At 41.1% G+C, this 14,525-nt stretch overlaps 1 protein-coding gene across 1 annotated transcript in view; it reads left to right on the plus strand.

Moving 5' to 3' along the window:
- Positions 1–14,525, plus strand: part of necab2 (N-terminal EF-hand calcium binding protein 2) — a 200,756-nt gene that overhangs the window by 156,933 nt on the left and 29,298 nt on the right. Inside the window, exon 6 of the mRNA XM_002940331.5 lies at positions 3,122–3,258. Coding sequence (XP_002940377.3) covers positions 3,122–3,258 — 137 coding nt within the window. The remainder of the gene's footprint in view (positions 1–3,121; positions 3,259–14,525) is intronic.

Below are 14,525 nucleotides of genomic sequence, written 5' to 3' on the forward strand. Positions count from 1 at the left end.
ACTATGTAACTATAACTATGTAACGCAGCACAGAGTCAGGATCCAAGAGAATAGTCAGTCAGGCAATGGTCGGTCCAGGCAGCAGACAAGAAGGGTCAGGAACAGGCAAGGTCAATACAGGCAGCAAACAAGAGAAGTCAGGTACAGCCTAAGGTCAAAACACGGCAGGAACAACACAGGAACAACACCCAGGAACTCACAGGAGGAAAGCCTACGTTGGGCAGGGATTACAAGCAACAAGCGCCTTAAATTTTTGAATTTTGGCGCCAAAATGACGCATGCGCAGAGCGACGGACACGAGCGTGCATGCGCATGCATAAGCGAACACGCATGCGTGTTAAAAGGCAGCGCGCCGTGTGCACACGTGCCTAGGAAAGGACGCCAATGGAGGAGGCGGCGGCGGCGTCCCCACCGCCCCACTAGACCACCAGGTACCTTTATACTACATCATCAACTGGGAGGATTCAGCTTGCTGTTTGCTTCAAAGAGTTCCCCCTCCCTCCCATCGCATGGTGTTGTGAACTAGATAGCAGGCAGGCTTGATATTTCCATTGCCTGCCTACTTCAAAGGGCTTCCCCCCTCTCTGCTCTTACCACAAAAAATTAAATAGCAGGCCAGCTTAAGCTTTCCCGTAGCTGCCTGCCTGCTTCTAAGGGCTCTCCCTCCCGCCTCCCCATTACACATAGACAATGGAGCTGAGCTTTTCACACACTGGCTGAAAGCAGAAGGTGTGTTGCAGGTTTGTGATTGGGCATATTTATTCACTTGGAAGGCATTTAAATTAAAACATGGAAGAAGAGAACAAACATGGCTGCTCCGTGGGTCTGAAATTCGTGCTACCATAATTATGAAGCGATTTAGTTGCAGATTTAGTTTATAAGGAATTTAAAGCTGATACAAATTAAAATACAACAGCAGGTGTAAAATAAAATTTTAAGTGGCTGTCAGTATCACTTTAATATGGTAGGGATTAGTGATAAGTGAAACTTTTCACCAGGTTTTGACACAAAATTGACGAAAATTTGACAAAAAATTGTCATCCGTTGACTTCAGTGCATTTTGCCATTTTGCAAATTTTTTGGCAAAGCGAAACGGAACAGATTCGCCCATCACTAAGACCTTAGATTGTAAGCTTCTCAAGCTGGCCATACAGGCACCAATATAATCATACAAAATGTACCTTTGTACGATTTTCAGACTGCATGTGGGCTCAAAATTATCATCCCGATAATTTTAGTACCATGGCGATCGGTCGTTTAGTCGATCGGACAGGTTAGAAAATTTCAGTCAGATAATGATAAAATCTGCACATGTATTGCGTATCTGATGCTATACTTGGGGGACCTACAATGCATAACCAGGAAGTCACTTTCATATAATTGGTGTCTGCCAACTATTTCATGTTCATCCTATTTTTAGGGATCAATTTCCGAACGTTTGTTGGAAGACTAAAATCTGTACGTGTATGGCTATTTTTAGGGGAGTTGTGAATGATTTATAATCTATGTAAATTTGTTGGTGCTATATAAATAACATGAAATAAATAAAAAGTAAATATAAATCTGACAAGGACCTTATACAGTCATGGCCAAATTTGTTGGCACCCCAGAAATTTTTCCAGAAAATCAAGTATTTCTCACAGAAAATTATTGCAGTAACACATGTTTTGCTATACACATGTTTATTCCCTTTGTGTGTATTGGAACAGAACAAAAAAGGGAGGAAAAAAAGCAAATTGGACATAATGTCACACAAAACTCCAAAAATGGGCTGGACAAAATTATTGGCACCCTTAACTTAATATTTGGTTGCACACCCTTTGGAAAAAATAACTGAAATTAGTCACTTCCTATAACCATCAATAAGCTTCTTACACCTCTCACTGGGAATTTTGGACCACTCTGCTCCAGGTCTCTCTCCTTTTCCCAACAGCAATTTTAAGATCTCTCCACAGATGATCAAGGGGATTTAGATCTGAACGCTTTTTGACTTATGTTTGGGGTCATTGTCCTGCTGGAAGACCCAAGATCTCTGATGCAAACCCAGCTTTCTGACACTGGGCTCCACAGTGCAACCCAAAATCCTTTGGTAATCCTCAGATTTCATGATGCCTTGCACACATTCAAGGCACCCAGTGCCAGAGGCAGCAAAAACTTTCATCAATTTTTTCTCTTCCGTCCACGCCCAGAAAGATTAGCTACAGTGCCATGGGTTGCAAACTTCTTGATAATGTTGCACACTGTGGACAAGGGCAAATCTAGATCTCTTGTGATGGACTTGTAACCTTGAGATTGTTGATATTTTTCCACAATTTTGGTTCTCAAGTCCTCAGACAGTTCTCCTCTCCTCTTTCTGTTGTCCATGCTTCTCTCCTTTTTATCTGCTTTCAGGTGTGATTTTTATATTGCCCACACCTGTTACTTGCCCCAGGTGAGTTTAAAGGAGCATCACATGTTTGAAACAATCTTATTTATCCACAATTTTTAAAGGGTGCCAATAATTTTGTCAAGCCCATTTTTGGAGTTTTGTGTGACATTATGTCCAATTTGCTTTTTTTCCTCCCTTTTTTGTTCTGTTCCAATACACACAAAGGGAATAAACATTTGTATAGCAAAACGTGTTATTGCAATACTTTTCTGTGAGAAATACTTGATTTTCTGGAAAAATTTCTGGGGTGCCAACAATTTTGCCCATGACTGTAAATGGAAAACTTGCCACACTGATATATTGACGATTTTTAGCCAAATATCGGTTGGCCATACTCTTCAGTGTAATTGGGAAGGACTGGGAGGACTAAATTGGCAGCTTTTATCAGTCACCTTGACATTCTCTAACCATATTTCATTGTAATAGATTCATTAGATTTAGATATTAGATTTATCATATACAAGTGAGAGGGCTCAAGGTCGGACACATTCACACCTCCCCCTGTCCACCCATCATGTATACAGAAAGCCATGATATTTTGCAAATTGGGTGATATCAGATTATTGAACATTGTCTGAACATATTTATTGTCTTTTCTATTTTGAAAATCTGCAATTTCTGTCCTGGTGTTCACAACAAGGGTATATTATGAGATTGGGACAGCATAATTCTCTGCTTGCCTTTGCTTCCCAGGTATATGAAAAGGGTACCAATGTGGACCAATTTGTAACTCGCTTTCTTCTGAAGGAGACAGCCAATCAGATTCAATCACTTCTAAGCTCAGTGGAAAGTGCAGTTGATGCCATAGATGAACAGACAAATCAGAAAAGGTAAGTAACTAAAACTCACATACGGTATTACCCGTTAGCCTTCTACATTTGAAAAGTATTGGAATATGTTGATGCAGTACTGTTCAAGGGAAAATACATGCAGTTTATCGGTAGTTTTTCTCTTTCATGGATTTTACATTAGTGAAGAACACAATCCAAAAAACTTATGTTTAAGAAGAAATATATAGATGGCAAGTTCATTTGTTAAGTTCCCCTTAAAAAGTAAAGCTGAGAGTTAGTGATATGATGTGATTTTTATAAATGCATCAGGAAAATATTACAAATACAAACAGAAAATGTTATTGACACTGCAAAAGAAGAACAGATAAAAAGTGGGTAGGGTTTATAAAAAGCTTTCAGGTAGGAAAACTAGAGCAAATAGAGAAACAAAAAGAAAGGGGGATACATGCCCAGCTCTAAAGGAGGCACACTGGAGAAAAAGAGAGAGATGATATGACAGTGTGCAGGACCAAAGTTTGATGCTGGTCTAGGTCATGTGTCTCCATGGAGATGGAAATTGCTCTGCGTAACCATGGAAACTGTTTGAGCAGAAAATCTGCAGAAACATATTAAAAATGCCTCTTATATTCAGCACCAAAATTGTTTCCAGATGTGGCATCTTTGTAAATCTTTGTGATAGCTGTACACCCTCTTTAGCATCTTTAAGCATGTTTGAAGTTTGCTTTTTTGGGCCCCTCTTATGTACCTCTGTGTGCTGGTTTGGTGTTTATAAGGATACATTAGCTTTGCCACAATAGGGGTTGCATAGCATCCATATGTCTTATTTTAAACTCTTGGTCAGCAACTACGGTATTCTGCAGTTGTAATTACATTATATTTACATAGTTTTTGATTGGTGTTACTTTTCCCAAGTATTTGTGCATGATTAGCTTACTCTATAGAATTTTTGCAATCTCTGTTGCATTGAAGTTACCATTGCATAGAAAGTGCTACAAAATCTGCCTGTATGTATGTTGTTGTTGTTGTTTTTTTTTTGTTTGTTTGTTTTTTTATTTGCTCAGCCGAAAACCTTGCCTTGGTTTTATTTTTTTTTATTTTTTAGCTGTGATTCACAGTTTTGCTTTCATTGTGCTTTGTTCTTGTTACTTTAACATTTAGAAGAGTACCTTTAAGCACTTTATGGCCTATTATGGAAACATGCTGATTTCCACCTGCGTTCAGCACTTACATGTGCCTATGTAAGTAAAGCCCCATGAGGCATGAGATTCTTCCTAAGCTCCCCTGCTAATTGGTTGCTATAGGTTACTGCTCCTGGGCAGGCACAGTGCCTTTTTTTAAATAACCTAAGTAGGAATGACAGCAAGAACAGGAAAATGTAGAAACCTGGGGTAGAAGTACACAAGCAAAATAAAGCAAAAAGGAAAAACAAACTCACAATAAAATTAATTAAGGCAGACTTAAATCATCAGTCAGAGGCTCTCTACACTCCCAAACTAAGTGGTACAGTTACTGCTCCCACTATTGTTCCCCCTAAAAGGAAGGTCAGACCAATTTTTGCACACATTTTGTCTACAAAAATACATTCTGTATACAAAAAACAATCTCCAGTACACAGAATGAATGTGTGGCCAAATACACTGGTAAATATTAAAAATTAATTTTGTACACAAAAGGATAACATTATATTACAAACTCCATTCTCTAACTTATAACAAGCATTCTGTCTCACAAATGTATAACATCCATACAACAGAACCAGTTATGTGTAAAGCCACAGAAAAAAATATGTAAAACAAAATGTTGACAAAATATATAATGGTGTAACTGATTAGCATATTCCAAGCTAGATTTTTATGATGAAATAGATGCTTGCCACAGAAAGGAAGATTCTATAGCATAGAATTCATTTTATCAACAAAATGAGTACTAGGTTCCACAAAAGTGATAAAATTCTGTGAAACAACACTATCAGTCTAATTGCTGAACCAATAAGAAGCAAGTATATTAATTACCCAATAACATGCAGGTTTTAACTGGACTCCATTTACTAATTTTTCTTACCACTGTTTCAATTGGTTCTATAAAGTGCTGACCCCACCCCCCATACAGAAGGATTCATTTGTAGGATTTATTTAACAAAATAAAAAGCTGACAGTTCTGCCCCACCTGGCTGCATTATCCCTAGTGCATAGGATACTGTCTGGCCTGCTATATAGGGTGCCTTCTAATGTCTTCTGTGCTGAATAGCAATAACCATTAGCAAAGAACAAACTGAACTGATTCTGTGGCACAAAACTGATCTAATGATGCTTCTATGGATTGTATAGCTAAAAATTAATTTTAAAGTAAAGCATTGAAAATATAAATATGATACCTTGAGGTGAATCAGCTATTCCCATCATTATAATAGGCTTCATTATGGTTGTGGTGATGCTGGAGTTGGCCCAGTGACAAAGGTAGGCAAGCTGAAAGCAGAGTAACAGAAACATTGTGTGTATGGACAATAACAACCTGGCTTGAGGGATTTTTGGCAGGTAAGGCTGGGTTATTTACAGGTAAATTTGTCAATAAAACACAAGATATTAATTGCATTATTTAAAAAAGACCCTAACATTAGCAGAATAACCATTCATGTGTGAGGGGCCCCTTGGTATAGTACAATACACCAAACACATATTTATAGTAGAAATGTCACTCAGTATATGTGAGACATTTATAAATACACAAGTGAGTACAATACATACCCATCTAACATAAGCTCCTCCCTCCAAGGATACCAGTGATTTACATTTTTACCCTACAATATGAAGTTGCACAAATTTACATAATTCCCCCACTGTGGTAGTGACTGTAATAAGCTTTGTAGATTATTGTTAGGCTCCAATGTTTGCCCTCCTCCTAGCCGTCATATTGCACCAGTTAACTTATAGCACTCTCTTAATAATGTGCTTAGCTATAGTTCAGCTACTACATAATATGTGTAGCCATGTGATTCAGCCACTCAAACGTGATACAGACAAGCTGTTTGTATAGTATGATGTGTAGGCCTTATGACCAGTATCCTTGTTAGCTATATTTCAGAGCGGGTTAAGGGGAGGAGCATCCAACTGATTATAGGCAGCACTCCATCAATTTCCATTAAAATGCCTTTATTGTCACAATACGAGCAGCAGCAACGTTCCGAGCCTAATTGACAAGAGTCAAGATAAAGATATCAAGGGAAAGGTGAATTCCTAGTGCAGACTCTGCATAACTATGCTCTCTGCACTACTAGGGACAGATTTTTAGTTTTAAGTACATTCAGATTGGGTGATTGCCACATAAATCTCAGTGAGTCCTGTCCAGTTTTCCTAATTTAGGAAACCAGGCAGGAGGGTTTGACTGGGCTTACCGGGTCAAAACTGTACAGGTGGCAACCCTAGTCCCAAGTATCTAGAGTGACTACATTGTGTTGGACTGGGGTGTTTCCACCCCAGGAGCCCCTCACCTCAGTTGCCAACTCCTCTAAAGGTATTGTTTTTTTATAGGCCAGGAGTTAGTGGAGGCACCAGCGGGAGGGGGTTGCTGACCCCTTTCTGCACAAACCTGTGTCAGCGTGTTGAACCTCTGTGTAATGCTGAGTATTGGCAGTAGGAGCTTCTACAGCATGTCTGATTCCTGTCTCTTTTTTCATGCCTCTCCCATGATTGGTTGCTAAAGTTACAAGCCCGTAACATGATCTGGTGCTGCTGCTGTCTCCTGCTATGAATATTCAGGGAGGTAGGGGGGAGCAGACACATAGATACACAGTCTTTGCATGACACATTATCATACTCAGGGGGACATACGCTATCATTTTTTTGGGTAGCAGTGCGAAAAGGTGGACAACCCCTTTAACACTGCTAAAGGCTAACTAGTATAATATTACATAATAATGAATGGATATTTTATCAGTTTTGTGGAACCAAGTATTCAATAGAATGAATTCTGTGCTATAGAATCTTGTTTTCTGTTACAGGCATCTATTTTGTTATGACAATCTAGCTTGGAATATGCAATCAGTTACACCATTATAGTTACATAGTTACATAGTTACATATGGTTGAAAAAAGACCTGTGTCCATCAAGTTCAACCCATCCAAGTAAACCCAGCACACCTAACCCACACCTACCAATCTATACACTCACATACATAAACTATAAATACAACGGTATCTAGTAGAATTAAGTCTAAAACAACTGGACTTTTCTGAGTTTTTTCTTGAAAACGTTTCACCACTCATCCGAGTGGCTTCTTCAGTTCAAATGACTGGTAGGGAATTCCCCGGTATTTAAACTCTTGATGGTAGTAGAGTCACAGACATCCAATCACAATGGTTCCATTGAACTTGTTCAGTTAGGTGTTAGCTGAAACTGACAGGTGTAAGAAGGTATGATCCAATCACAATGGTACCAAGATTCTCATTGATGAAGGTGTTAATCCTTCAAAGTACATGACTGGAAGTGTGAACTGTTGTGAAACTGCCGGGGTAAGGATGTCAACGCGCCATTGTATGTTGGTGACAAGCGGTGTCTCAGGCCCCCTCCTCTGTTCAGGGATGGTTTTTCCAGGTTGGCATAAATGGCCTCTTTCACACCTCTTTCAAACCATCTGTCCTCTCGGTCCAAAATATGCACGTTACTGTCCTCAAAAGAGTGACCTTTTTCTTTGAGGTGTAGATAGACCGCTGAGTCTTGTCCTGAGGAGTTTGCCCGCCTATGTTGGGCCATTCTCTTACAGAGAGGTTGTTTTGTCTCCCCAATGTATAAGTCTGAGCACTCTTCACTACACTGGACAGCATAGACCACATTACTTTTCATGTGCTTGGGTGTTGGGTCTTTTGGGTGCACCAGCTTCTGTCTCAGGGTGTTGCTGGGTTTGAAAAACACAGGAATGCGATGTTTGTTGAAAATTCTCCTAAGTTTTTCTGATGTTCCAGCAACATATGGAATGACTATGTTGTTTCGCCTGCTGTGTTCCTCCCTTCTGTTTGTAGGTCTGGTCTTTCTGTTGGTCTTTGATTTGGTTTTGATGAAGGCCCAGTCTGGGTACCCACAAGTTTTCAGAGCTCCTTTTAGATGTTTATATTCTTTCTCCTTGGCCTCTGCATTGGATGCCACAGTTTCAGCCCGATGATGTAGAGTCCTAATTACACCCAGTTTATGTTCCAAAGGCTGGTGGGAATCAAACAGCAAGTACTGGTCTGTGTGGGTGGGTTTCCTGTATACTTCAATATCCAGGTCCCTCCCCTCTTTGATAACTATAGCACAGTCCAAAAAAGCCAGTTTGCTGTCTTTCACATCTTCCCTTGTGAACGTGATGTTTTTGTCCACCGAGTTTATGTGTTTGGTGAAGGCTGGAACCTCGCGTTCTTTAATTTTGACCCAGGTGTCATCCACATATCTGAACCAATGACTTGGTGTTGTTCCCTTGAAGGTGTCCAGGGCTTTCTTTTCCACTTCTTCCATGTAAAGGTTCGCTACAATTGGAGACACAGGCGAACCCATGGCACAGCCATGTTTTTGTCTATAGAAAACGTCCTTGTGCTTGAAGTAAGTGGTATTGAGACATAGGTCCAGTAAGGAACAAACTTGTTCTGGGGTCAGCTTTGTTCTGCTGCTGAGGGTGGTGTCTTGTTTCAGCCGTTTCCTCACTGTATCAATTGCCTCGGCAGTGGGTATGCATGTGAACAGAGATGTTACGTCATAGGACACCATTGTATCATCGATCTCCAGCTTTAACTCCTTCACTTTTTTGACAAAGTCCATGGAGTTCTGAATGTGGTGTACTGTGTTTCCAACTAAGGGGGCTAAGATGTTGGCCACGTATTTAGCAATGTTATAAGTCACACAGTTAATGCTGCTGACAATTGGCCTCAAAGGGGCTCCTTCTTTGTGTATTTTTGGGAGTCCATATAGGCATGGAGTGGCTTCGCCTGGGTAAAGGCGACGGTACAAAGCTGGACTGATGACCTTTTCCTTCTCAAGGTGCTGCAAGCAGTCTATAACCTTCTTCTTGTAGTTGCTTGTTGGATCTCTCTTGAGTTGCTCATATGTGTCTGAATCGTTGAGCAGTTTGGACACTTTGGCATGGTAGTCTGATGTATTCAGTACCACTGTACACCTTCCTTTATCTGCTGGCAGGATGGTGACACTTGAGTCCTTGGCAAGTGATGTCAGAGCCCTCCTCTCTTGCAGACTTAGATTGGAAGGGGGAGCTTTAGCATTAGCTAGGGCTGCTGATACTTTTAACCGGATGTTTTCAGCCTCATCCACTGGTATCTTATTGTTGTGGATGGATGATTCTGTGGCTGTGATGAAGTCTACCACTGGTACATACCGTGGGGCCACTGCAAAGTTCAGTCCCTTGGCTAAGACATCCTTCTCTGGTTCTGTGAGTTCCCTGTCTGATAAATTCTTTACCCACAGATCCTTGATGTTCTGGCATGTCTTGTTTTCATCTTCCTTCCTCCCTGTTGATTTGTCTGTTCGCTGGGTGTTGTTGGTACGTGATAATAAACTGGTGAATTTGTTTATTTGCCTCTCCTTGCCCTTGGCATGTTGTGCAAGTTGCGCCCGCTCTGTGAATTCAACCACTCTTTGCAACGTCAGCACTGGTAGTTTTGCTGTCAGTCTCTGTTTTGCATTATCAAATTTATGAACCAGGACCTCAATTGAGAAGTTAGTCTGCCTCACCCGTTCATTTAACAGTTGTTTCTGGGCTTTCTGAAGGATCACCTTGGCCCTGTGACCTTTAACCGAAGAACCTAGACGTAGGCTGCATGGTGTGATTCCCTGATATCGGCATCGTAGGTTAAAACGAAGATGGTTTCTGTAATCCGCAAGTTTTCTGGCCGTCCTCTCATATTCCCGTACCAATTTTAGGGTATTCTCCCCAAATTGAGTAGCAATATGTCTATGAAGATTCTCATTCATCCAGGTCATGATATACAGTATCTAGTAGAATTAAGTCTAAAACAACTGGACTTTTCTGAGTTTTTTCTTGAAAACGTTTCACCACTCATCCGAGTGGCTTCTTCAGTTCAAATGACTGGTAGGGAATTCCCCGGTATTTAAACTCTTGATGGTAGTAGAGTCACAGACATCCAATCACAATGGTTCCATTGAACTTGTTCAGTTAGGTGTTAGCTGAAACTGACAGGTGTAAGAAGGTATGATCCAATCACAATGGTACCAAGATTCTCAATCTTGAGAATCTTGGTACCATTGTGATTGGATCATACCTTCTTACACCTGTCAGTTTCAGCTAACACCTAACTGAACAAGTTCAATGGAACCATTGTGATTGGATGTCTGTGACTCTACTACCATCAAGAGTTTAAATACCGGGGAATTCCCTACCAGTCATTTGAACTGAAGAAGCCACTCGGATGAGTGGTGAAACGTTTTCAAGAAAAAACTCAGAAAAGTCCAGTTGTTTTAGACTTAATTCTACTAGATACTGTATATCATGACCTGGATGAATGAGAATCTTCATAGATATAAATACAACCACTAGTACTAACTGTAGATATTAGTATCACAATAGCCTTGGATATTCTGATTGATCAAGAACTCATCCAGGCCCCTCTTAAAGGCATTAACAGAATCTGCCATTACCACATCACTAGGAAGGGCATTCCATAACCTCACTGCCCTCACCGTGAAAAACCACCTACGCTGCTTCAAATGGAAAAAACTCCTTTCCTCTAATCTAAAGGGGTGACCTCTGGTGCGTTGAATGTTTTTATGGGAAAAAAGAACATCCCCCAACTGCCTATAATCCCCTCTAATGTACTTGTACAGAGTAATCATGTCCCCTCGCAAGCGCCTCTTTTCCAGAGAAAACAACCCCAACCTCGACAGTCTAACCTCATAGTTTAAATCTTCCATCCCCTTAACCAGTTTAGTTGCACGTCTCTGCACTTTCTCCAGCTCATTAATATCCTTCTTAAGGACTGGAGCCCAAAACTGCACTGCATACTCAAGGTGAGGCCTTACCAGGGACCTATAAAGGGGCAAAATTATGTTCTCATCCCTTGAGTCAATGCCCTTTTTTATACAAGACAGCACTTTATTTGCTTTAGTAGCCACAGAATGACACTGCCTGGAATTAGACAACTTGTTATCAACAAAAACCCCTAGATCCTTCTCCATTAAGGATACCCCCAACACACTACCATTCAGTAGATAGTTTGCGTTTATATTATTTCTACCAAAGTGCATAACTTTGCACTTATCAACATTGAACCTCATTTTCCAGTTTGCTGCCCAGTTATCTAATTTTGTCAAATCGCTCTGCAAAGCGGCAGCATCCTGCATGGAACTTATAGTTTTGCACAATTTAGTGTCATCAGCAAAAATAGAAACAATACTGTCTATGCCCACCTCCAGGTCATTAATAAACAAGTTAAACAGCAAAGGCCCAAGGACTGACCCCTGCGGTACTCCACTAACCACACTGGTCCAATTAGAAAATGTTCCATTTACAACCACTCTTTGTACTCTATCCTTCAGCCAGTTCTCTATCCAATTACAAATATTATGTTCTAGGCCAATATTCCTTAATTTGATCATTAACCTTCTGTGAGGTACTGTATCAAACGCTTTAGCAAAGTCCAAGTAGATGACATCAACTGCCATTCCAGCATCAAGGTTCCTACTCACCTCCTCATAAAAGGCAACTAAATTAGTCTGGCAAGATCTGTTACGCATAAAACCATGCTGGCACAAACTAATAGTATTGTGAACTGCAATGTATTCAAGTACCCTATCCCTTATTACCCCTTCCAAAAGTTTTCCTACTACTGATGTCAGACTAACAGGCCTATAGTTTTCAGGCTGAGAACGGGATCCCTTTTTAAATAACGGCACCACATTAGCAATCCGCCAGTCTCTTGGCACCATGCCAGACCTCAATGAATCCTGAAAAATTAAGTGAAGAGGTTTGGCAATCACAGCGCTCAGCTCATTTAATACCCTGGGATGAATCCCATCCGGCCCTGGACCTTTGTTTACCTTTACATGTTCAAGTCTCTTTTGAATTTCCTCCCGAGTGACCCATGCGTCAGTAGCTAAATTACTAGAACTGGGCATATTACAAGGGAAGCCTTCATTATCTGGCTCCTCAGATGTATAGACAGATGAAAAATAAGAGTTCAAAATTTCAGCTTTTTCCCCGTTTTCATCAACCAACGTACCCCCCCGTGATAATAAAGTTCCCACCCCTTCTTGCTTCATTTTTTTACTATTCACATAATTAAAAAATAATTTTGGATTCTTTTTACTCCTAGCTGCAATATCCCTTTCCATCTCTATTTTAGCTTGCCTGATAGCTTTTTTGCATGCTTTATTTGCTTCCTTGTACCTGATGAAAGTTTCCGCTGTCCCAGCTAACTTGAATGCCCTAAAAGCACGTTTTTTCTTACCAACCTCGACAATAACACTTTTATTCAGCCATAAAGGTTTTGCTTTGCGATGCCTCTCCTTGCTTACTAGGGGGATATACTGTTGTGTATACCTACAAAGCAATGTTTTAAAGATGTTCCATTTTCCTTCTGTGTCTAACCCCATGAAAAGCCTTTCCCAGTTGACACATTGCAGAGATGCCCTTATACTGGCAAAGTCTGCACGTCTAAAATTGAGTGTTTTAGTTACTCCCTTATAGCGCTGTCTCTGCAGCATTATCTCAAAGGAGACCATGTTGTGATCACTGTTCCCCAAATGCTCACCCACACAAATGTTAGAGATAAGTTCATTATTATTAGAAATCACCAGGTCCAAAATAGCGTCATTCCTAGTGGGTTCTTGAACCGCCTGAAATAAAAAGTTGTCATTTAGCATATTTACAAACCTACTAGCTTTTTCTGACTTAGCCACCCCATTACTCCAGTCAATGTCCGGATAATTAAAGTCCCCCATAACAACAACTTGACCCAGTTTTGAAGCCTCCTCCATTTGCAACAATAGCTGGGCCTCATCCCCCTCATCTATACGGGGTGGTTTATAACATACACCAATGATCATTTTCTTTGTGACCTTCAGCCCTACTGAAATTTCTACCCAAAGAGATTCGACGTTTTCATTGGTAATGTCTTTATTACATGGCTTTAAGTCTGACTTTATGTAAAGACAAACCCCTCCACCCTTTTTAATCTCTCTGTCCCTCCTAAAAAGTGTATAACCATTTAAATTCACAGCCCAGTCGCATTTATCATCCCACCAGGTCTCAGTGATACCTATTAAATCATAATTTTCAATACATGCAATAGCTTGCAGCTCCCCTAATTTACCCGACAAGCTACGCGCATTAGCCAGCATGCAGCGGAGATTATTACTTCTCCCTCTGATGTTTACATTAGCTAAGGGAGAATTAGAGCTAAGGCAATTATGAGACTGCTTTCCTTGTAACGGAAGCTCCTTATCTGATAAACTATATGCCCCCCTCACTCCTCCCCCACAACCCTTTGCTAGTCCCCCTACCCCGTCTACACTAATTTTCCCATGGAATTCTAGCTCCCCCACCCCCCCCTTGTCTAGTTTAAACACTCCTCCAACCTCTTAACCATTCTCTCCCCTAGCACAGCAGACCCCCTTCCATTGAGGTGCAATCCGTCAGGGCTGTATAGATTGTACCCCAAGGAAAAGTCAGCCCAGTGCTCTAGGAACCCAAACCCTTCCTTCCTACACCAAGACTTTAGCCACGCATTTAGCTCCCTAAGCTCCCGCTGTCTCCCTAAACTTGCACGTGGCACCGGCAAAATTTCCGAAAAAATGACATTGGAGGACCTTTGCCTAATCTTAGAGCCTAGATCCCTGAACTCACTCTTTAAAGTCCCCCACCTACCGTTCATTTTGTCGTTAGTACCGATATGTACCAAGACAGCCGGGTCATGCCCAGCCCCTCCCAATAATGTGTCAATCCGATCAACCACATGCCGAACCCTGGCACCAGGAAGACAGCAAACTGTCCGGTTGAAGCGATCCGCTTGACAGATTACCCTGTCCACTTTCCTAATGATCGAATCCCCTATAACCACCATCTGTTTAGGCCTAGCTCTGCTCTCCTCCCCACCACTACTAGTGAAACTGGTCTCCCGGCTGTTAGAGAGATCAGCCTCACCTAGAACCGCCAATCCAGAGTTCACACTCCCATCTTCTTCACACAATCTGGCAAATCTGTTGGGATGCGCAAACCCTGGAGCAGCCTCCCTTTTCCTTTTCCCCACACTAGATTTTCTAACAGTCACCCAGCTTACTGCCCTATCATCCTTTTGCTGCTCCCCTCC

Source organism: Xenopus tropicalis, chromosome 4 (genome assembly GCF_000004195.4).
Source record: "Xenopus tropicalis strain Nigerian chromosome 4, UCB_Xtro_10.0, whole genome shotgun sequence".
NCBI lineage: Eukaryota > Metazoa > Chordata > Amphibia > Anura > Pipidae > Xenopus > Xenopus tropicalis.